At 43.4% G+C, this 23,408-nt stretch overlaps 1 protein-coding gene across 1 annotated transcript; it reads left to right on the plus strand.

The window, feature by feature from the left end:
• Window positions 1-3,455: 3,455 nt before the first annotated feature.
• On the plus strand, window positions 3,456-21,822 carry PYROXD1 (pyridine nucleotide-disulphide oxidoreductase domain 1). The gene is made up of 12 exons (XM_089689124.1): window positions 3,456-3,546; window positions 5,423-5,503; window positions 5,584-5,703; window positions 8,104-8,232; window positions 11,558-11,631; window positions 12,990-13,159; window positions 14,468-14,544; window positions 14,624-14,762; window positions 15,629-15,741; window positions 15,970-16,092; window positions 16,222-16,359; window positions 19,596-21,822. Exons 1-12 carry the CDS (start codon window positions 3,478-3,480, stop codon window positions 19,842-19,844), a joined length of 1,482 nt encoding a protein of 493 aa, XP_089545250.1. The 5' UTR covers window positions 3,456-3,477; the 3' UTR covers window positions 19,845-21,822.
• Window positions 21,823-23,408: the final 1,586 nt, after the last annotated feature.

Below are 23,408 nucleotides of genomic sequence, written 5' to 3' on the forward strand. Positions count from 1 at the left end.
GAGGGTCAAAAACACAATAATGACCAGGGGGGCAGAGGGGCTTTTAAACTGCTTCTGTATTGTGTTTTCTGTAGAGGGGGGAGCCAGTATCTCTCATGTAGCCATCCTGGAAGACACTTTGGGGAAAGTGGAATTTGGAACTCGGATTTTGGAATTCAGAACTTGGAATCGGAACTCTGAATTCAGCATTCGGAACTCCGAATTTGGAACTCAAAATTCAGAACTCTGAATATGGAGCTTGGAATTTGGAACTTTGAAATTTGGAAGTTAGATGTCGAAACTTAAAATTTGGAATTCAGAACTCTGAACTTAGAATCTGGAACTTGTTCGCAACTCAGAATTTGGAACTTGGAGTTTGGAATTTCAAGCTTGGAATTTAGCACTTTGGATTTAGAACTCAGAATTTCTAACCTTTTTCAGATCCCAAAGACACCTTGTAAAACTTATCTGACAAGGAATGCAAAGTCCTTCTTGCTTCCACAAGAAGTCAGCATGAACCACATCACATTCTTGATGCATGCATATGTCAGTATATCAAAGCTCTCCGCCAGGAAAACTGGCTCCAAGGTAGATCCACTTGAAAAAGGGGTCTTTTTCCTGAAAAGTTGTGATTCCCACCTTCATCTGATCCTGAGCATGCCAACTGAAGATTCTTTCTGCTATCTAGTCAGATGTTTATTAATTGCTGTACTTTTTATCTGGATCTCCTCCCTGTTCTAATGAAATTGTATATGATGCCTATAGCTGAGAGTTTGCTTCTGCCTAGATAAACTGTGGTGAGATCTTGTGCATGCACTACAATTTATGTCTTTACATGAGGCTTCCCTTCATAAATACATGAATTTAAAATGCTAGCTGTTTAGAGTGCTGCCTATTATTTATTTAGAGTGTATGTCAGCAGCCCCAGTAGCCTCAAGCTACGCTCTATAATACTTCACTTCACTCCTCCTTAGGCAGCGTTAAAAGTTATGTAGGCACTCCTAGAAGAGGAGAGGTTAGTGGGGGAGGAGGAGCTGGACCAGCACAGACAGTAGACACCCCAGAAAAAGGAGGAGCTGGACCAGCACAGACAGTAATTAAACATTTCCACATAAAGTGTGTGTGTGTGTGTGTGTATGCGTGGACCTGGGCCAGCAACAGAGCGCATGTTCAAAGGCAAATTGCTTCTAACTGCATTAAATTGATAAATGGACTATCTAAACAATACATTCTGTATAGAGGTTTGTAGATCAGAACCGGGGCGGGACATTTGAAGGTATTTGATTCCTCCTCAATATCTGGAAGTACTGGCAGTGAGGGAGTGAAGAATAGGTGAGTATATAGTGGAGGGGGATTCCTTGCCCCGAGGTCTGGGGGTTTGGAGTTTCTGTTCAGTGTATGAGGTTCAGGGTAAAGGTTCGAACAGTGTAGAAAGGTCAGAACTCAGATTTAGTCCTGCACACGGGACGTTTTTACAGTGGCTGTTTTTGGCTTTTGGTGTTTTTTTTCTACAGCTAGTAAACTCCCCAGCGTGTTATCCTACATGTCCATGCACACATAGGCTTTAATCAGCATTTTTTTGGCAGGGGTGTTTTTTGGCTGGAAAAAAAACCCAGAACTAGTGGGTTTCTAGAGAAGTTTTTTAGCAGTAAATGCAGCAAACCGTTTTTGGGTGTTATTTTGAGCAAAAATGTTATTTGTATAAAAAACGCAAGCGCAGAGAAACATGGCTAAACACTAAAACATTTGGAAAAACGCATGCTAATGCTACTGGTGTTTTTTTAAACACCCTGTGTACATGAGGAAGGAGGAAAAGGTGTAAGGGCTGGCTCACACCATAGAAATGAAGTCCGGATGTGTTTCTGTATGGTTCATTTTTTACCTCTCTTTTTCTTCAACTTAAATAAGTACATGTGTGTTCCAGTGAGTTTAACTGTGTTCTAGTACAGTTCAGTGCAGAAAAATGCAGCATGTTCTATTTGTTTTTCCTGGAACTGACTGCACTGGTGTGAATTATGCCATGTAACTTATTATCAATGCATTTTTGATGCAGAAAAAAAAATGGCACTGGACTGCATGTGGCATGAACTGGCTCTCAGGACCAGTTCACACTACATGTGTTTCAGTTGCTTTTTTCTGCATCCAAAAAGCACAGAACATAGGTTATATGGTTGTCAATGTCATAGTTCACATCAGTGCTTGCAGTTCCAGTGCATTCTAGCTGCTGAAAAAAAAGTAGAACATGCTGCATTTTTCCTGCACAGCACTGTACTGGAACGCACTGGAATGCACGTCCCTATTAAGGGTCCTTTCACATGGGACGGACCTGTTTAGAGAATAAGTTTGCTCAACACAGATCTCTCCGCTGATCCCCTCAGAGAAGTGGATGACAGGTCTCTGTCTGCTCCGCTGCTGCACAGCAGACACAGAGCAGCTCGCTCTCCTCAATGTGCGATCGGATGAAAACAGACTGCCTGTCCATTTCCATCTGACCCAATTCGACGGACGGAAGGGGAATTGGATACCCATCCATCCCTTTTTTGCGGGTCGGATTGGATGTAGGCAGATGTAAACGAACACATGATGCGCCGTTCCATAGAGAAAAATGGAGGTTCCAATCGGGTCCGTCGTAAAAACGGGCAGGTGGACCCGATCGGAACGTCCATGAGAAAGAGGCCTTAAACGGAAAAAGAGAAGGGAAAAAATTTACTGGTATGCATAAAAAAAGGCACCGAAATGCAGCAAAAACACACACAAACGCACTGGAACACGTTAAAACTGCATATGCAGGAACACATCTGTACTGCGTTTCTATGGGGTGAACCGATCCTAAGGTGAATGGTATGTAATGGGATAGAATCCTATGGTGAGTGGCATGTAACGGGATAGAATCACAAGGCGAGTGCAGTGTAACGGGATAGAATCACAAGGCGAGTGGCGTGTAACGGGATGGAATCCTAAGGCGAGTGGCGTGTAACTGGATTGAATCCTAAGGCGAGTGGCGTGTAACGGGATGGAATCCTAAGGCGAGTGGCGTGTAACGGGATGGAATCCTAAGGCGAGTGGCGTGTAACGGGACGGAATCCTAAGGCGAGTGGCGTGTAACGGGACGGAATCCTAAGGCGAGTGGCGTGTAACGGGACGGAATCCTAAGGCGAGTGGCGTGTAACGGGACGGAATCCTAATGCGAGTGGCGTGTAACGGGACGGAATCCTAAGGCGAGTGGCGTGTAACGGGATAGAATCCTAAGGTGAGTGGTATGCATTGGGATAGAACACAGCTCTGTGTACAGTGACACCGGCGCAGGAATGGCTTCTAGAGGACGGAACAGACAGTCCGCATCTTCCCGGACAGACACATCTCCATGTGCTGTCCTCTGCATGTGGTGCCCCCGTTGTCTCCATGGAGACGACGCATAATTCCCTCGGCCAATTAGAGCATCGCAAAGACAGGCGCGCACGCCCCGTGCAGCACACGTGGCCCGGAAGAGGAAGAATAATGGCGGCTGAGAGTGCGAAGTGGTTGGTGGTGGGGGGCGGAATTGCTGGAGTCACCTGTGCCGAGCAAGTGAGAACCACTGGGGGAGGGGGTGATGTACCCCAGCCGGTCATGTGACCGATGCTCGGGTTTGTTGCTTTGTATGCAGCCTGCACGTGTCACAGGACAGAGGAAGAGCAGTAATAACAGAGGGAGAAGGAGGATCATTGGATCTCCAGATCTGGTCATATGAACACCGGACTGGGGAATCTCCTCACTAGGGGAAAAAACTGCAGTTCTACTTTACCAGACTCCAGCCAGTTTACGTTAGGGTGGAGTGGGGGAGAGTCAAACCTTGTGAGGGGATTTTATTTGTGTCTGTGACCCTCTGAAGTGATTTCTCCTCTCTTCCTGTGTTCTGGTGAGCCCCCACTTCCTGTCATGGTGGGATGGTATGACCTCCCAGGATGCAGTGCTGGGCTGGAGCAGACAAATGGTGGAACTGAACACGAGGGAGGGGAGAAATCAACTCTTCATAAGTTCAGGTTTACCACTCAGGTGCTGGCCATGTGACAAGGGCCTTGGCATTAGTCACATGGTTTGTGCTGAATAAATGCATGAGAATTGAAGTTGCTGAGGGGACAGCTCCACCTGAATGTGGCAGGCTAGACTTCTGGTTCAGAGATGAAGAGATTAATCCTTTCTATATCTAGTGAGATCAGATTGTTCCTATACTACTTCTCTGTTCTCTTTCTGGAGTTAAAATACAGCTCCCCCTGCTTCCCTCCAGGGTGGAGCCAGGACGCAGTCCTTCCCCTTCTTCCTGGGTGGAGTCAGCACATTCCTCTCCCCCTCTGCTCCCCTCTTGGGTGAAGTCACAGCACATTCCTCTCCCCCTCTGCTCCCCTCTTGGGTGAAGTCAGAGCACATTCCTCTCCCCCTCTTGGGTAGAGTCAGAGCACATTCCTCTTCCCCTCTGCTCCCCTCCTGGGTAGAGTCAGCACATTCCCCCTCTTCCCTCCTGGGTGGAGTCAGGACACATTCTTTCCTCTTCTGGAAGGAGTAAGGACTCATTTGCTTCCCTACTGGGTGGAATCGGGACACGTTCCCCACCACCCTGCCCACTTCCCTCCTGCGTGGAGTCAGGACTCATTTGCTTCCCTACTGGGTGGAATCAGGACACGTTCCCCACCACCCTGCCCACTTCCCTCCTGGGTGGAGTCAGGACTCATTTGCTTCCCTCCTGGGTGGAGCCGGGACACATTCCCCACCACCCTGCCCACTTCCCTCCTGGGTGAAGTCAGTACACATTCTCTCCTCACCACTTCCCTCCTGGGTGGAGTTAGGACACATTCTTTCCTCACCACTTCCCTCCTGGGTGGAGTCAGTACACATTCTCTCCTCACCACTTCCCTCCTGGGTGGAGTTAGGACACATTCTCTCTTCTAGACTCATTTGCTTCCCTCCTGGGTGGAGTCAGGTCACATTTCCCACCGGCCTGCCCAATTTCCTCCTGGGTGAAGTCAGGATACATTCTCTTCTAGAAGGAGTAAGGACTCATTTGCTTCCTCTCTGTCACCCCCCCGTGGGTGGAGTCAGGACATATTCACCCTCTGCTCCACTTTTAAGTGGAGCCAGGACACAGTCATTCCACTTTGTTTCTGCTTCAGTGAAGTTAGAACACATTTTCTCCCCTGTTGGGTGAAGTCCTGGCATAGTTTGTCCTTCCCCTTCCACACTCCTGGGTGGAGTCAGAGCACAAACTGTACCACTCCCGCTGCTCACCTCCTGGGTGGTGTCAGAATACTGGCAGTCCTGCCCCCACCGCCCATACTCTTGCTGGGTGGATTCAGCACACAGCTTGTCTTGCTCCTTCCACTTTCCTCCTAGGTTGAGTCAGCACATAGTCTCCTCCTGGGTGGAGTCACATCTGTACACACATTAATGGTTATTCTCTATTTCATAGCTGGCACTGCAGTTTACAGAGGACGATGTCTTACTCCTGACCACTGCTCCCCTCATTAAAGCTGCTACCAATGTGAAGCAGGTGAGAGACCTTTTGTTTACATACTCACCATGTTTCCTATCCAGTTCCACCCCTATCATTGATACCCCTTTCTGTGTCAGGTGTCACGGACTCTGGAGGAGTTTGATGTGGAGGAAAAGGCAGGCAGCACACTGGAGAGACAGTACCCCAACATCAAAGTCATCAGTTCTGCTGTCAGTGAGTTAAAGGCTGAGTTGCAGGTGAGCTATTTATTATCATACAGGATTTATATAGCGCCAGAAGTTTTCGGAGCACTTTACAATATAAAAAGGGAGACATTACAGTTAAATTACCGTTCAATACAGAAGGATTAGGACCCTGCTCATGGACTGCACAATCTAAAAGGGAGGAGGTGGTACAAAAGGTCATAGCTGTGGTGGATGATCTGATGGAGGTGGTCAAAGTCCAGTTTTTTGGGTAAAGACGTAATAGGACTTCCTTAAATACATTTTCAGGGCTTGCCTAAAGGCAGATGTGGTAGGTGATAACTGGACAGAATAAGGTAGGGATTTCCAGAGGATGGGAGAGGCTCTGGAGAAGTCCTGGAGGTGAGTATGGAAGTTGGTGACGAGGGAGCTAGAGAGCAGGAGGTCTTGGGAGGAATGAAGTTGATGATTTGTGCAATATATCAAGATGAGGTTTGTGATGTAGCTGGAGGTAAGTGCTGTGGATGGCCTTTTATGTTAGTACTTTGAACTTGTACATTGGGCTAGTGAAATTTAGTAGAAGGATTGGCAAAGACAGGCTGCAGCCTCAGATCAGTTAGTTAGGTCGATGAGTCTAGCAGCAGCATTCACGGTGGACTGTAAGGGGGTATAGTCTGTGTAGAGGTAGGCCAGTGAGAAGAGAAAACTAATATACTTGTGAGCCACCGAGGTATACAAAATATATTAGATCGCTGGTTATCTTGCTCACTTTCATAGGATGTGCGCTTAATATCAACTGGTCATATAATTACTGCGCTCTAATACTAACCTAAAAAGTGCATAGTGCTTATAAAAAATATAGATAAACAATTAATGATATCATGTAAAATAAAATTGAAATTTAGAATAAAATAAATTAGTGATACCATAAACAATAATTCAATTGACACATCATCCCCCGGACGAAGCTACGCAGTCCCTGTGGCACAACGCGATGGGGAGGGGCAGTGACGTCACAGCACATCTGATACGGCGAGTACTGACCGATCTTCACCGCAGGCAGTGTTTTTTTTATGCATATAAAAGCGTTATGATGTTGATAACGTGAGTGCAATATGGAAGCAGATTAAAGTTTGATCTATCTTTGGGAAAAGGCACCATATCTTTTCTTTTTTCTTGCATGAACCATACGAGGAACACTCAGGTATTGAAATAAGGAGTGGATCAAAGGAGGGAGTATCCCTCACAGGCACACAGACTAACGACAAAGCTGCAAGATTGAAGTATACTATTCATTGGAAGGAGAGTATATTTGATTTGATTGGAACACTTTAGCACATTTGGATTTGGGACTTCATTTATCAAATATTTTTTATCCTATTTATCCCACCATGAATTTAAATGTGGTTCACTGATGGAATATTGGCACATATATATAATTATTACACATTGAATTATTGTTTATGGAATCACTAATTTATTTTATTCTAAATTTCAATTTTATTTTACATGATATCATTAATTGTTTATATTTTTTTATAAGCACTATGCACTTTTTAGGTTAGTATTAGAGCGCGGTAATTATATGACCAGTGAGAAGAGAGTTGAAGTAGTCATGTCAAGAGATGATCAGGGAGTGAATTAGTAGTTTTGTGGTGTCTTTGTTAAGAAGGGGCAAATTTTGGAAATGTTACAGAGGTTAAGGTGGAAAGATTTAGTTATGATATTAGATCTCAATGATAAAGTCAAGCAGAGGGGGATCGGGGATATTACAAGCTCAGTTTTGGCTTGAGTTTGAGGAAGTGGTGTAACATCCATACTGATATGTCGCTCAGTAAATTAATGATACATGAGGAGATCAAGGGGGTGATCTGAGGAGCATAGAGGTGGTATTGGAAACTGTGGGTGGTTGTCAACTGGCCAGCGGAAGTGGTCTAGAGAGAATATAGAAAGGGCCCAAGGATGGAGAATCTGGGGTACCCCAAGAGGAAGCTGATTACGTAACAGTTGCTTATTTTTCATAAAGTTCTTTATTCAATGTTTTAATGTTCATAAACCTGCAAATATACAGTATATCAATATATTGCCATGGTGGATAAATGTCATTCTACTGGAGGGGGTGTTGGGAAGGAAAGAGCTGGATGATACTAGATGTCCTTCACCTACCAAATGAGGTGGGCTCTACCTGACTTGCTGCAGCTTCTAAAGCACACTGTGTGAAGGTCACAGTGTTTAGAGAAATCAAAGGTCAGCTGTCAGATCTCAGCCACAGGGGCCAGTTTGGATTTGGCTATCTATGCTCCCTGAGTGTTGAAGTTCCCAGAGTGTCGAGCTCCTGGATAACTGCACAGTATATGAAGTACCTGCAGCGCTTAAAGGTGTTTCCTTTCTGTATCTACTGTCTGATCACAAGGCCCGATGCTTCATTTTCTGATCTATATAAATTATTCCTAGCAAGTGATTACGGAGGATGGAAGACAGTACACCTATGACAGGCTGTGTCTGTGTGCTGGTGCAAGACCCAAGCTCATCATGGATGGGAACCCCTATGTGCTGGGGATACGTGACACAGACAGTGCTAAGGTAGGTGGCCACTGAGTGAAGCCGTGTGATTGGCTGTGTAATAGGCAATGTATGAGAGCCCCCAGAGAACAACCTTATTAACCACAAATCAGGAATTATAACAAGAATAAAACACAGCACTCCAACCTGTTCGAGAAGTCTTTTATCTGAACAATTCCCATTTAAAAAAATCAGGCAGTGCCCTATTGTAAATAGCATGATTCTTAGCCGAGCAAACAAACACCCCTCATAAAGATGTGGGAGGGATTTTCTTCACTGATATCTAATAGAGTTTTCATGTATACAGCATTCAGTTCCAGAAGGTTCATCTGATTTCTCCCCCATCTATAATGAGAATTTTTATTTGCAAAGTCGAGTTGGGGGTTAGGGGGTTGTAGAGCTCACGCTTGGAATTAGTTACTGAGTTGGGGGAGTGGGACATTGTCTTTCATTATACATTCCTTAGAGGGTTTAGTTATCTCTTTCAATGACTTTTAGCTAAAGTTGTGTATGTAAAGATGCTGCCCCTTGGTGGCATGGCTAGGCAGTGCACATTCTGTTCTGGTTTATGAACTATCAACCATAGCTTATGTACTGTATGTGTGTATATACAGGTGAAACTCGAAAAATTAGAATATCGTGCAAAAGTTTATTTATTTCAGTAATGCAACTTAAAAGGTTAAACTAATATGAGATAGACTCATTACATGCAAAGCAAGATAGTTCAAGCCATGATTTGTCATAATTGTGATGATTATGGCTTACAGCTCATGAAAACCCCAAATCCACAATCTCAGAAAATTAGAATATTACATGCAATCAATAAAACAAGGATTGTACATAGAACAATATCGGACCTCTGAAAAGTATAAGCATGCATATGTACTCAGTACTTGGTTTGGGCCCCTTTTGCAGCAATTACTGCCTCAATGCGGCATGGCATGGAAGCTATCAGCCTGTGGCACTGCTGAGGTGTTATGGAAGACCAGGATGCTTCAATAGCGGCCTTCAGTTCTTCTGCATTGTTCGGTCTCATGTCTCTCATCTTTCTCTTGGCAATGCCCCATAGATTCTCTATGGGGTTCAGGTCAGGCGAGTTTGCTGGCCAATCAAGCACAGTAATCCCACGGTCATTGAACCAGGTTTCGGTGCTTTTGGCAGTGTGGGCAGGTGCCAAGTTCTGCTGGAAAATGAAGTCAGCATCCCCATAAAGCTCGTCTGCGGAAGGAAGCATGAAGTGCTCCAAAATCTCCTGGTAGACGGCTGCATTGACCCTGGACTTAATGAAGCACAGTGGACCAACAGCAGCAGATGACATTGCTCCCCAAATCAACACAGACTGTGGAAACTTCACATTGGACTTCAAGCATCTCGCAGTGTGTGCCTCTCCATTCTTCCTCCATACTCTGGGTCCTTGGTTTCCAAATGAGATGCAAAAGTTGCTCTCATCAGAAAAGAGGACTTTGGACCACTGAACAACAGACCAGGTCTGTTTGTCTTTAGCCCAGGTAAGATGTTTCTGATGTTGTTTGTTGTTCAGGAGCGGCTTGACAAGAGGAATACGACATTTGAAGCTTATGTCCAGGATCCGTCTGTGTGTGGTGGCTCTTGATGCACTGACTCCAGCCTCAGTCCACTCCTTGTGAAAGTCCCCAACACTTTTGAATGGCCTTTTCCTGACAATCCTCTCCAGGCTGCGGTCATCCCTGCTGCTTGTGCGCCTTTTTCTTCCACACTTTTCCCTTCGACATAACTTTCTATTAATGTGCTTTGATACAGCACTTTGGGAACATCCAACTTCTTTTGCAATTACCTTTTGAAGCTTTCCCTCCTTATGGAGGATGTCAATGATGGTTTTCTGCACAACTGTCAGGTCAGCAGTCTTTCCCGTGATTGTAATTCCTACTGAACCAGACTGAGAGACCATTTAAAGGGTCAGGAATCCTTTGCAGGTGTTATGGCTTAATTAGCTGATTAGAGTGGGACACTTTGAGCCGAGAATATTGCACCTTTTCACAATATTCTCATTTTCTGAGATTGTGGATTTGGGGTTTTCATGAGTGGTAAGCCATGATCATCACAGTTATGACAAATCACGGCTTGAACTATCTTGCTTTGCATGTAATGAGTCTATCTCATATATTAGTTTCACCTTGTAAGTTGCATTACTGAAATAAATGAACTTTTGCACGATATTCTAATTTTTCGAGTTTCACCTGTATAAACACAGTGTCTGTCAATGGGCTAAAATACACAGGCCAGGACAATAAATGTATAATAATAGTAGCAGGGGACTGTATTAGGACATTAAGGGGAGTCTCTTCTGGTGCAGAGACTGATGTGACTGGCTTGGTGTTCTCTGTGCGGCACTGTGGAGCATGTCAGAGCTATATAAATCTATAATATTGTGTGACTGTGAAAGGACACAGAGTGTAAGCTCCTCTGGTTCAGAGGCTGATGTGATTGGCTCAGTGTTCTCTGTAAAACACTGCAGAATATGTCAAAGCTGTAAAAATGTATAATACACCAGTTAATGCCGCACTATGAGAAAAATATTGGCTTCAAAGTAAATAGATATAACTTCCCAATAAAATGTGATGTCTTTCTGCAGCCCCTTTAATAAAAACAATGTTTTAAAACAGAAATCAAAACGTGTTCGTAAATTCCAGGGGGTGCAAGACACTATTCCAGAATCCTATTAATACAAAACAATCTCTTGCAAAAAAGTCACAAAAAGATTTCCCAGATAACTTAAAGTGCTTCAAAGGTGCAAAAATTTGCAGCTGCACGGTGACCGGAAGTGACATCACGCGCCATCCTGAAGTGACATAGAGACCCAGACACATTGAGGAGTCGGGTGAGACGCTGCACTACTGGCATCCATACAGGAGACGTGACTGATAGCCGGCTAATGCTGCTATGATTCATCTGCAATTTGATATGCCTACGAATTTAACGTTTGTGATTAGTAATATCGAAGATGAATATATTTTAAGCATTTTTATGGTAATGTTCTTTTTCTGCCTAACATTTGAGGAGCCACCGCTGTGGATATCTCTGGGTTCCAGTGTTGATGAAAGACCATCTTTACAGAGAGAAGTGTTGAATTTACACTATCGACTCTATTTGCACCTTTGAAGCACTTTTATTGATCTGAGGAATCTTTTTGGACCTTTTTGGAAGAGATTTAATGTAATTCATATGTTTCTGGAATAGTGTCTTGTGCCCCCTAGAATCTTTGAACACTTTTTGATTTCTGTGTTTATAGAAATGTATAATTATAAGAGTGTGTGACTATGGTGGGGAAATATAACAACCTTGTCATTCTTTCCTTCCTGGATTTCAGACCTTCCAGAGTCGCCTGGCTAAGGCTAAACGGGTGGTTATTGTGGGGAACGGAGGAATTGCACTGGAACTGGTGTAAGTGTCTCTGTATGCCATTTCAGCGCACACAGGAAGAATTGAATACTAGCAGATGTAACATTTACAGTAAACTGTTTTAATTCAGCCTCCTGTTGCTCTCCTTTGTGTTGAAATTATGTTTTTAACAGTTTCAGCATTTGAGGAACAAATGTTAAATTGTTTGTTTTTTTTTTAAGTAGGAAAAAAGTATGCCTCCTCTTAGACAGTACCAGCCTGGCTTGACGGGTGTTAGGCCTTGTTTGCTCAGAGCAAGGGCAAAGTGAGAATGCATTCTTCAGGTGCTATTAACCTATATGGCATTTATCACTGGAGGAGGCAGTTTCATATTAAAGGGAGCATCCTCATAATGCACCAGTGTTGGTGGGCCTTTTTACAATCCCATTGCCCAGGAGAGGTTGCTGACAAGGGGAAGCTTATGTCCCTCCCACCTGTCTCATGAGTGCAAGTTACTGGTTGCCTCCTTGCTGATGAACTTGGACCCCTAAAAGCTTCATTGTGCGCATGGGTGTGAAAAAGTTGTTTACACAAAGATGCAATTACGAATAAATTTAATACCTTATATCCAAGAACAGGGATGATACTCTTTCTTCTTCCTCACTCTTCAATTGGGAAAAAGTGAGGCAGATTTGGCACTACATTTTTTTTTTCCTGGAGTTTTGCTGTGACATCAATATTAGGTGCGACTCCAAATATTGGCTCAGTTATTACAAGGAATTTTGGAGTGACACTCCCCATAGTCCATATAAACAGGCTAATTGTTATATTAAGCTCTCTGGAAGACCAGATGTTGGCAAATGTCAGGGAATATATATATATTTCACCTGGTGAGTGTATGGAAAATGTGGTTTATATATTTGAGAAGACTTTGAAATATAATTTTGCTATGGATCCAGAGATAATTTGGAGTGTGTGAATGTATAAATGTAGTCCTGAATGCAACAGAAAATATAATTTTTTTTAACCGCAGTAGGGGAGTTCTTCTCTCTTTCTGTGCAGGTGACACCCATTGAGGGAAAAATTTCCATGTAGGTACACAAGAACAAAAAGCTGATAGATGTAACTCTTCCCCTCTCTACTTAAGGTACAAAAGTGTTCTGTACATCCCTTTGGCAGTATTTCCTGCACTTCCTGTCTCAATGACGCCCATCATGGGGACTGACCGTAAGGGATGTCTCCAGCGGGAACATGTAAAGCAATCTGTACCTGGCTGTGCTTGTATATATTGTATTATTGAACAGATGAAGTGGAGTCTTGTGATTTCTGCAGATTGCTGTGAGGCAGTGGGCTTGTCCCAGGAAGCAAGCCATACAGTGGCCTGTAGACTGATGAGTGGTATGTCTGTGTTTTTACTTCAGATATGAAATTGAGGGCTGTGAAGTGATCTGGGCAGTGAAAGACAAGTCCATCGGGAACACATTCTTTGATGCCGGAGCTGCTGAATTCCTCATCCCACAACTGAGATCTGATAAACAAGAGACTCCCTTGGCCTGCAAGAGAACCAAGTATACCACAGAGCCCACTGGAGGTGAGTGGCAGAGGTGATACAGCCGCAAGTGCTAACCACTAAGCCACTGTGCTGTTGGCTGATTGAATTGTATGCAAACTTCCGTTTTCCTATAAAAATATTAAATGAAGATATCTTTTCAGTTGGCCCTTCAGTGTCATGGTTTTCCTCTCTAACCAATAGGTAGATTCAGAAAACAAGGGGAGGGGCTACACTAATGTAGTCCAATACTCACTGTATTGTAACTATGATGATTATTACTAAGATCTGGACAGCCCATAGAATAGGAAATTTACATGTTAGACAAAAATTGCTTAATTTGTCCAGAATGCGTGAATAGGTGAAGGCAAATGTGCTTTGTGAATGTGGCCATTCTTCTAGAGTGGAAAAGTCTTATTTATGAATAAGTTCAGTTTAAGCAGCAGCCTGCAGGAAACCCCCCCCCCTTCCTTTATGTAGTGTGTTTTAATAATTACCTGAAATCTCTAATGAAAGTTTACCCATGATTCTTGGGAACAAGTGAAAATACCCAAACACAGCAGTCAAAACAGTCCTGCACGGGGTTGTGATGTACAATACATACAGACATGGGGACTACAACTCCCAGCATTCCTATATCCCACTGAAGTTTTGGGGCCATTCACACATGGCAGTTTTTTTCCATTCTCCTCCCTGGAGGAATCTGAGAACTACAACTCCCAGCATTCCTACATTCCACTGAGGAATTGGGGCCATCCATATGTGGCAGGTATATCCCAACCTCTACCCTGGAGGAATCGGAGGACAATCTCACATGCAGCATACCCAGCCTCTTGTCCATCTACTGTATACCTTGAGACATCACATAAAATTCCACTGTTTTGCCCAGTAGTGAGGAGATAACAGAGAAAATATAAGAATGTCAGCCATTTGTACAGGGTCACCTGGCCAGCGGAATTAACCTTTCACCAGATCAGAAATTCTTATTATTCCAAATTCCTCCCCCTTCCCATTCTCCCCAACCCAAAGCTATATATTCTTCTTTTCGGCCAAGCATTGATCACATCAATGCTGTCAAAGGCAAGGATTGGATTTTGAATGAGCTGCTGATTGGCTAGCACTGTTGAATGTCATAGCCTCCAGCTGATTCACGTCTTGCCATTGTCATGTAGCTGGCAGCAGCAGGAAATATAACCTGCAATCTGGGTAAATGGAAGAACAGTAAGCAATACGGTATCAGTATAAACCGTATTGTCTTTGCATTGGTAAAGATTCCTGGTTCTGCCTGCTCTGGGATTGGTTAGCAGGGGTTGCTGCCTGCCACATCATATTTTTTTTTTTTAATTTCAGAGAGAAAGGAGTCCCAACTGGGCAGTGCACTGGGGCCTGACTGGCATGAGGGGATGAATCTGAAGGTTGCACAGCAAGTGAGTACACCATAATTGGGGACACTTGTCCTGTCGACAGCCATTTCTGGTGTCACCATCCTCTCTCTTCTGCCTGCAGTTCTCCCACTGTGTCCAAACAGAGATGGAATGTGAAGTAGAGAGGATCCTCCTGAGTGATGAATTCAAGCTGCTGAATGTCCCGGCCCACACTGTCGCCTACAGACATGCTCCAGAGCACAGCACTACTTCTGGCATAGGCAAGTATTGCAGCTAATAAAATGCAGGGTGCAAAGATTCACCTTGCTGCTGGTCTGACTTTCTTCAATTTGAATGTGTGATGGGATATTCCAAGCTGTTCCCACATAATGTCCTAGTGCCTGGAGGAACAGCCAACATTGCGATGATGTCACTTGGTTCTCGTCACATTGGTTCCTCCACTCCTGACAATCTCTCCACTGCTCGTTCAATATATGTTGTTTGTGCCAATCCCTTCTTTCCCACACTGCTCTGTCTGCACCTCTTTTTTTTGCCATATATGTTACTTTATTAACAGGTCTCAGCAGCAAAGCAGGAAAAGTTAGTGAACTATATCAGATGAATGGTTGCAATGTTCGGAGATCTGGCGCCTTCTGTATGTGGAGTCTTTAAAGCTAAACTAAAGCAACATGTAAAGGGTTAAAAGCTTGCTTTTACTCCGGGTACCATTAAAAGGTTTTCACTTCCCTTATCCCTAACTCCCCTGGCTCCAGCACTCTCCTCTTCCCTCTGATGCTCTAGTTATGGGTGGGCCTTCTGCATCCTCACTTATAATGCAGGACAGCTTGTCAACATGCCTACGACCAGCCCAGCAATGCAGCGCCAAAAGGGAATCAACGTCAGGGGATCATTTGCATGAAAAGGGTGGAAACCTGCAGAAGCAGGGATCAGGGGGGGAAAAAGGTGCTTTTAATGATACCATAGGCAAAAACGAGCATTTAACCCTTGCAGTGTGGTGGAGCCCCATTGCATGTGTATTTTCGACATTTTACCAGAGTTCAGCTTTTTACCCTGTCCTTTCAGTGACAATGATTTTTATTTATATATAATTATATAATTTCACAATATTGCTTATTGTGTTTTTCAGTTGAATGGCCAGTTTATGTAGAACTGACAAATGGAAAACTGTACGGCTGTGATTTCATCATCAGTGCTACAGGAGTGGTCCCGAACATCGAGCCATTTCTTCCTGGTAATAATGTGAGAAGAAAATATTTTTTCCACATTTCAGTATTTTTTTGAACTCCATATAATTTCCCCAATACACAGGAATATGAAACCCAAATAAATTTTTTTTCTAACATTGGAAATTAAATCTGATTTTGGGTTGAACTGATCCTGCAGCTACTGTTCTACAAAGTCTTCTCTCATTGTATTCATATCAACTTAGTTTTTGTGTTTAATTTTTTCATTTAATCCGGATTTCAGTTTGACGTTGGGGAAGATGGAGGTCTGAAGGTGGATGACCACATGCGGACATCAGTGCCCAATGTATATGCTGCTGGTGACATCTGCACTGCAGCCTGGACACCAAGCCCACTCTGGCAGCAAGTACGTATTGTGAAAAACAGCTAGAATTCATTCTAATGATTTTGTGACAGTGATGGAGAAGTAAAACTAAATGGGCAGCAATGGAAATATGACCCCACTGCTTATACCTAATAATATATTCTCTTACAGATGAGGTTGTGGACGCAAGCACGGCAGATGGGCTGGTATGCAGCAAAGTGTATGGCAGCTGACCACCTTGGGGAGAAGATTGAAATGGATTTCTGCTTTGAACTCTTTGCACATGTTACCAAATTCTTCAACTACAAGGTGCAGGAAAAGCCAATCCTTGTATACCCCTGTAAAGCCCAACATACATAATACATGGCCCACATGGTACCAATTCTTATATACCCCTATACAGCCTGACACACAGTACATCATACATGACACATGTGATACATGTAGTGTTGGATCATTAGTTAACATACTCAACAAGTATGATAAGACGCCACCTCCCTTCGATCTATCCTTACAGCTCATAAGTTTGCTGGTTTCTCTCTACCCAGCGACACACTGGTTGAATACTGATAGCACCTTAGGAAGAAAGGATGGTCTTGTGGGGTAAGAGTGTTATGTTCTTGTGAATAAGGAAGAACCGCTGCTTATAACAGAGATCCACTAGCTCAGATACACCTCTTATAGACGTGATAGCAACCAGGAAGACCACTTTTGCATCTAATGGAATATCCAGTGGTGCAGAGCCATCCTTTATTGCTCTGATTTCCAGGATGTTGATGGGAGTTTAGATTTCTCTGGTGACCATGTTCCCTGCACTGTGAGGGATTGCAACACTGCTCCCTTGCCTGAAAGACTGGCATCTGTCGTTTATCGCCTTGCAGGGATATGATAGAAACCACTTCTCCATTGTCAAGTCTGGGTTGAAGATCCACCAACTAGGGAGTTCCTTGCATGACTGTATAGGAGCATGGGTAGATCAAGAGACAGCATCAAAGGAGACCACTGTGAGACCCAGAACTCTCTTGGAGAATTTCACAGAAGGGCGTTTCTTTCATCTTGAGGCCCAGGTTCTGAAAGCAATACTCTGGAAAGAAGAGTAATGCTTGGGCTGTGCTTAGAATCGGGCCCAAAATCTCCAGGTGACAAGAAGGTATAAATCCTGTATAATAAGGTTGAAGAGCAGATTGATCAGCCAACCGTAAGCCTGAACCATCTGAAGTGAGGACTGTGGCCTTTTAGATTGTAAGCTCTAATGAACAGATCCCTTTGAAGGGCTGTGCAGACTGTTGGCACTATATAAATCCTGTATGAAAATAATAATTTGCAGTTAGCTGAAAGGGAGATGAGTCCTTCAAAAGAAAGTCATCTAGGTATCCTGTGATTTGGATGCCCCGAGTTCTTAGAAGGGCAGGACGAGTTGCAAGGACTTTTGTGAATGCTCTGGGAGCAAAGGATAGGCCAAATGGCAGTGCTACAAACTGGAAATGATTTGTCTCCTACTGCAAAATGTAGAAAGTGCTGATGAGGTGGGTAAATGGAAATATGCTAATAGACTATTTGGATGTGTAAAAAAGCCAGGTATTCCCATTGTTATAGAGGGGTAAGAACTGACCTTGCAGATTGCATGTGAACTTTGGAATTGGAAGGTATTTTGATAGGAATTTTAGGTCCTTGATAGGATGGATACCATCGTTGGGTTTTGGTACTGTAAACATGTTTGAATAGAATCCTTTGCGGTTCTGGCAACAACTTTCTGGGACAAAGGATGGTTCAGAGCATTCTGCAAATACGACTTGCCTGGGCAGATTTTGGCTGATTTGAGAGAAGAAAGCAGCAAGGAGGTAGGATTTTTTTAACTGTATTTTGTACCCCTTTGAAACCTATTTGAACCCAGAGGTTTGGGATGTCAGTGACCGAGATATGGGTAAACTGTAACACATCTCTCCCCACTCTTAGTAAGAGTGGAGGAGTGAGGTCACCCTTTCACTGGGAAAAGAAAGCTTTAGAGATGACTTGGTGGGTTTTTCTAAGTCTTGCACTGAAAGGAAAATCTGAATTTAGGCTTAGAAGTTGAAGAGTGCTGAGATACTTTGTGTTTTGTGGAGGGAGATGCTCTTTATGAAGGGGATTTCTGAACTTTCTGCTGGGGAAGAACTTTTCCTCCTGTATCATCTCTGATGAATTTGTAAAGGGCCTCATCAAAAATATGTCCTCCTCCTTCAAAGGGCATACATGTGAGGCATCTTTTAAAGGCATTCTCAGCTTATCAGGCTTTGAGCCACAAAATTCTGCATATATGAATGGAAATCTGAGCCATTCTGAAAAGTTGACACGATTTTCTCTAGGGAATGCTCACAAAAGAGAAAAGCAGAAGATAACTGTGATTTACTCAGTTGGGGTACAGTCCTGGAATACAGGATCATGTTGGTTGTTTATTGCCCAGTCCAATTAGCTGTGGTTTGGCAGACAGAAATTGCAGCAATAACTGGTTGCAGAGCTGGGTCTTTTAGAGTAATGAGAGCCTTTAAGAGCGGCTGAAATGTTTTATTCAAATCTTTTGAATAAAGGAACATCTTCAGTTGGAACAGTGAGATGTTTTTCTTAAGGCTGAGATGGCAGGGTCTACTACAAGACCGACCTTGTTTGTAAGGTTTTTTTTTATCCCCACTGGATAGAGCTTGGCAATTATTTCTGTATGTGTAAAAATCTTTTCTGCATGATCCAGCCATCATAAATTGGCCATTTTATTTGTTCATGACCAGGGAATGTCTTTTTAGATTTAGCAGGTCTTATTGTACTCAAATGGGCATGGCGAGATAGGGGAGATTCAAGTGTACTTTTGCGCACAGAAGGGGGCAGAACATCATAAGTATATTGCGTGGGGCTGTAACATCAGGTGCATGGAAGCCTAGGAGTGAGAAATCTGTGGCCACCTCTAGCATTGCCAGGCATATTGGGATCTAACTTGGATGGAGCTACCCCTTTAAAAAACTGTCATTTGAAGATCAGGATTTTCTGTACATTTTCACATTAATAGAACACTTCCCTTGAATGCTAAATCCTGAAAAATGTATTTCACAGATGAAATACATATGTGGGAGCTGTATAAGCTGTCAAAGGATTTGTAATTCTATCCATCTAGTCCTGGGATTTACACAGCTCTGCTATACACACAGGTCTGTCCAGCAAGACAGGAGCATTGAGTTTTCTAAGCTGCAGTTCAATGACATGTACTGGTTTTGTCCATTCTCCAGGACAGTAAGAGGAGTAGCGGCAGACTGATTATTCCATCTCTTCCTCATTCTGCTCTGCTGTACAGGGACCGCAAAAGACTGATACTAAGCCAGCTAGATACTTCACTGCTTGCATTAAATTACATTTAAGGCTGTATTAATGCTTTTAAAGTTACATGTTATAGTGTTTTTATAGTTTTGTTGTGTTACGGTCTACTACTCCCAGGTAACACTTAGACTCTGAATATTTTTAGTTGATCAGATATACTGTATTCTTGTAATACTCTTTTAACCTTCTCTCTGCTTGTTCAGGTGATTCTGCTGGGGAAGTACAATGCACAGGGTCTGGGTTTGGACCATGAACTGATGCTGCGCTGTACCAAGGGACAGGAGTATGTCAAAGTAGTGATGCAGAATGGCCGCATGGTGGGGGCAGTGCTGCTCGGGGAGACGGACTTGGAGGAAACATTTGAGAACTTAATGTTAAATCAGATGGACCTGTCAGCATATGGAGAGAACCTACTGGATCCAAACATTGACATTGAAGATTATTTTGATTAGAATCCACAATGACATTTGAAGCAGCTGGGGATATGCAACCTATTTTTGGATGTGTGGAGAAATAATTTATTTCAAAAGTTATTGGAAGTGTGCAGGACACACAAAAATGAGTGACAGGTTCTGAAACAAAAACTGCTTTACCATGGATAATAATCATCAAGTTGTGATGCTAAGGGACCACAAATCCCTGCATGCTCTTATGCTGAAAGATATGAGGATATGAGCTTTCAGCAGTAACGCTGAAAACCTTTTCACTAATTTTGATAAAGCAGGGAAGAAATAAAACTCGTCGCCTTCAGAGCATGTCATCCGGTTCAACCATGAAAAAAAAAAAGTTATAATCTTACATCCACAGTTGATCCAGATGAAGGCAAAAAGCCCAGCAAAGCATGATCCAATTTTCTCTTGCAGGGGGGAAAAAAAGTCCTTCCTGATCCCCCAAGAGGCAATCGGATATTCCCTGGATCAACGTTACCTATAAATAAAATAGTTGAGTCACTTAGCCTTGTTTCCTCGTCAGAGGTATGGCTTTTTGGCTGTAATTCTTCCATGAAGACCACTTCTCCAGACCGTAGATGGTTGTACCTAGAGCCCACTGGTTACCACCAGTTCTGTGTTGATGGCACTGTTGGACATCTTCTGATGTCAAAGGCAAGTAAGCTTGATGCTTTTTTCCATCTGCTGCATTAAGTTTCCATGGCCAACCACTGCGTCTATGGTCCCTACTGTGGTCTCTTTATTTGTGCATCTTCAAAGGAGCTTGAACAACGCTTGTTGAAATCTTGCTGATGCAGTATAGCTGCCTTGTTGCTGTGCTATGGTGAATTCCCTGTGCCATGAACCTGTCTTCCAGAACCTCACCTTAATAGCAGTTTGGCTGTTCCTTACCCAATTTTAACCACCTTCCGCCCGCCCTATAGTACAAGGCCGGGCGCAAGGTGGTTCTCTCGTTCTGACTGGACGTCATATGACGTCCTTCCAGTCTCACCGCGCATGTGTTCCTCAGGGAGCGCGCAGCGTGGCGATCGCCAGTGCGCTGTGTCCCTCGGACACAGCGGATCACGGAAACAGCCGAACATGTCGGCTCGGTCATGTGATCAGCTGTGTTCAATCACAGCTGATCACATGTAAACACGGACATGCTGGTTATCGGCATTTCTCTCCTCTCGAGCTGTCACGCTGACAGCTCGAGAGGAGAGGCGGTAATCGGCTTTCCGCGGAGGGGATATGTACACTGATCATCAGGGCACTGATGATTAGTGTGGCCCCAGAAGTGCCACCTGTCAATGTTTATCAGTGCCCATCAATGCCACATAGTGCACATCAGTGACCATCTGAGGTGCCCTTCAGTGTCACCTATCAATGCCTATCAGTGTCATGTATCAGTGCTGCCTTTCAGTGCCCATCAGTGAAACCTATCAGTGCAGATCACTGCAGCCTCCTTAGCGCATATCAGTGAAGGAGAAAAATCACTTATTTACAAAATTGTATAACAAAAACTAAGAAAAAACGTTTTTTCAAAATTTTCAGTGGTTTTTGGTTTGTTTAAGAAAAAATAAAAATCCCAGAGGTGATTAAATACCACCAAAAGAAAGCTCTATCTGTCTCAAAAAAATGATAAAAATTTCATATGGGTACAGTGTTGCATGACCGCGAATTTGTCAAAGTGTGACACCGCTGAAAGCTGGAAATTGGCCTGGGCAGGAAGGGGGTATAAGTGCCCTGTAGGCTAGTGGTTAAACACAGCTGTTTCTATTATTGACTGCATTTTAACCTACATGTGAAAATGATCATTAGCACCTGCTTGGGATAATTGGTTAATCATACACCTGACTGTAAGTGTACAAAGTGGGCAAGTTTAAGAACTGATGCTGGTTTGAAGGCAAAGGGTAGTCACACCAAATTTTGATTTAATTTTTCTTCTGTTCACTCACTTGCATTTTGTAAATTGATAACAATTAAAATATATATATTGTAATTGTTTTCTTACTATACAGCATTTCTTTACACTTGCCTAAAACTTTGGCACAGTACTGTATGTGGCAGCACAGAATAAGGCCTACCTCTGTCCTGCCATTTGTATGCATATGGTCAATGGGAAGGAGGAAACATCCCTAGACTGGAGCTGAAGGGTACTTTAAAAACTTTGATAAAGCAGCTGAAAGCTCTTTATGTACACACTCCTCTTATGCAAACTGAAGCCTATGTGTGCTGGGCCTAAATGAAACCTGACAGGAGGCTGTTCATGCCCAGCTTCTTCCGAGCATGTTGCCTGCCTTTCATTTTCAAACTGAAGCACCCATAGCAACTGGAATTTCTGCCTTTTCCTAGCTGCATGCTTGTTCCAGGTCCGTGAGTTAAAAATGTAGTGATGCCATGGGGAGAGCTTGGCAACTTAGCATTTCCCGGAGGGCTTAGGAATGGAAGCCTACATATTTTTCTGATGACCGGTTTCCTTAAGGCTAGGCATTCAAGACCATGTCGCAAAAATGAATACACCCCAATGAAAGTCTTAGGAGCAAAGCTAAATGTTAGACAACAAAATCCTAATTAACAAGAATTCAACTACAGGTGAGTCTTAATTATTCATTAAACAGGTGTCCAGCAGACAGATGATTATAAAAGGGCGTTACTTAACAAAGAAAACCCCTTCCCATTTCATGCTGTCAGCAATGGCACCACATGGAAGAGAAATGTCACAAGGCCTGAGAGAAAATAATTTCTTTAGACAAGAAAGGTGAAAGCTACAAGATCAGCAAAGCTTTACTTATCAGATTACTGTAGTAAAAGTGATACAAACATTTAACAAAGATGGAATTGCAACAATCTCACAGAGACGCCCAGGCCATCCATGGAGGTTAACACTTCGACAGGAGCATCTTCTGATAAGAAAGGTTGAAGAAAATCACCATGCAAGTTCACTCCAGTTTGCTGAAGAAGTAGAAAACCAAACTGGGGTGATTGTTTCCCATGACAAAATACGGCGTACACTACAGAGGAATGGCATGCATGGGTATCGTCCATTAAGGAAGACTCTCCTAAAGCCCATGCACAAAAAAGCCCCCCTAGAATTTGCCAGGGCCCATGCTGAAAAAGACAGTCTACTGGGACTCCTGTACTCAGGAGTGATGACACCAAGATAAATGTTTTTGCAACTGATGGCTTCAAAACTGTATGGCATCGCAAATGAGAGGAGTACAAAAAAAAATGGATGGTGCCTAAAGGGAAACAGTGTCCTTCAGTGGGGCTGCATGAGTGCTACTGGTGTCATGCAGCTGCATTTCATTGATGGCATCACAAATTCACAGATGTATTGCTCTATACTGAAAGAGAAGATGCCAACATCACTCCGTGCCCTTGGTCGTCGTGCACTTTTCAAACATGACAATGATCGAAAACACACATCTAAGGCATCTGTGAAGAAGAACAGGGTGAAAGTGATTCAGTGTGTCTCCTGATTTGAACCCATTCTGTATGGGGAATTCTGAGGAAACAAGATGAGCATCACTCTCCATCCAGCATCAAGGCTCTAAAAGGGATCATTCTTGAAGAATGGGAAAAGAT

This window comes from Staurois parvus, unplaced genomic scaffold, assembly GCF_062004578.1.
Source record: "Staurois parvus isolate SC_StPar_1 unplaced genomic scaffold, SC_StPar_1.0 ptg000469l, whole genome shotgun sequence".
NCBI lineage: Eukaryota > Metazoa > Chordata > Amphibia > Anura > Ranidae > Staurois > Staurois parvus.

What these genes read in the sequence shown, in the direction of transcription:
- PYROXD1 (XM_089689124.1), top strand. Translation starts at nt 3,478, where the DNA reads ATGGCGGCTGAGAGTGCGAAGTGGTTGGTGGTGGGGGGCGGAATTGCT. An exon ending in GAGTCACCTGTGCCGAGCAA is followed by an intron (nt 3,547 to 5,422) that starts GTGAGAACCACT and finishes TCTATTTCATAG; the next exon opens with CTGGCACTGCAGTTTACAGA. An exon ending in GTGACACAGACAGTGCTAAG is followed by an intron (nt 8,233 to 11,557) that starts GTAGGTGGCCAC and finishes CCTGGATTTCAG; the next exon opens with ACCTTCCAGAGTCGCCTGGC.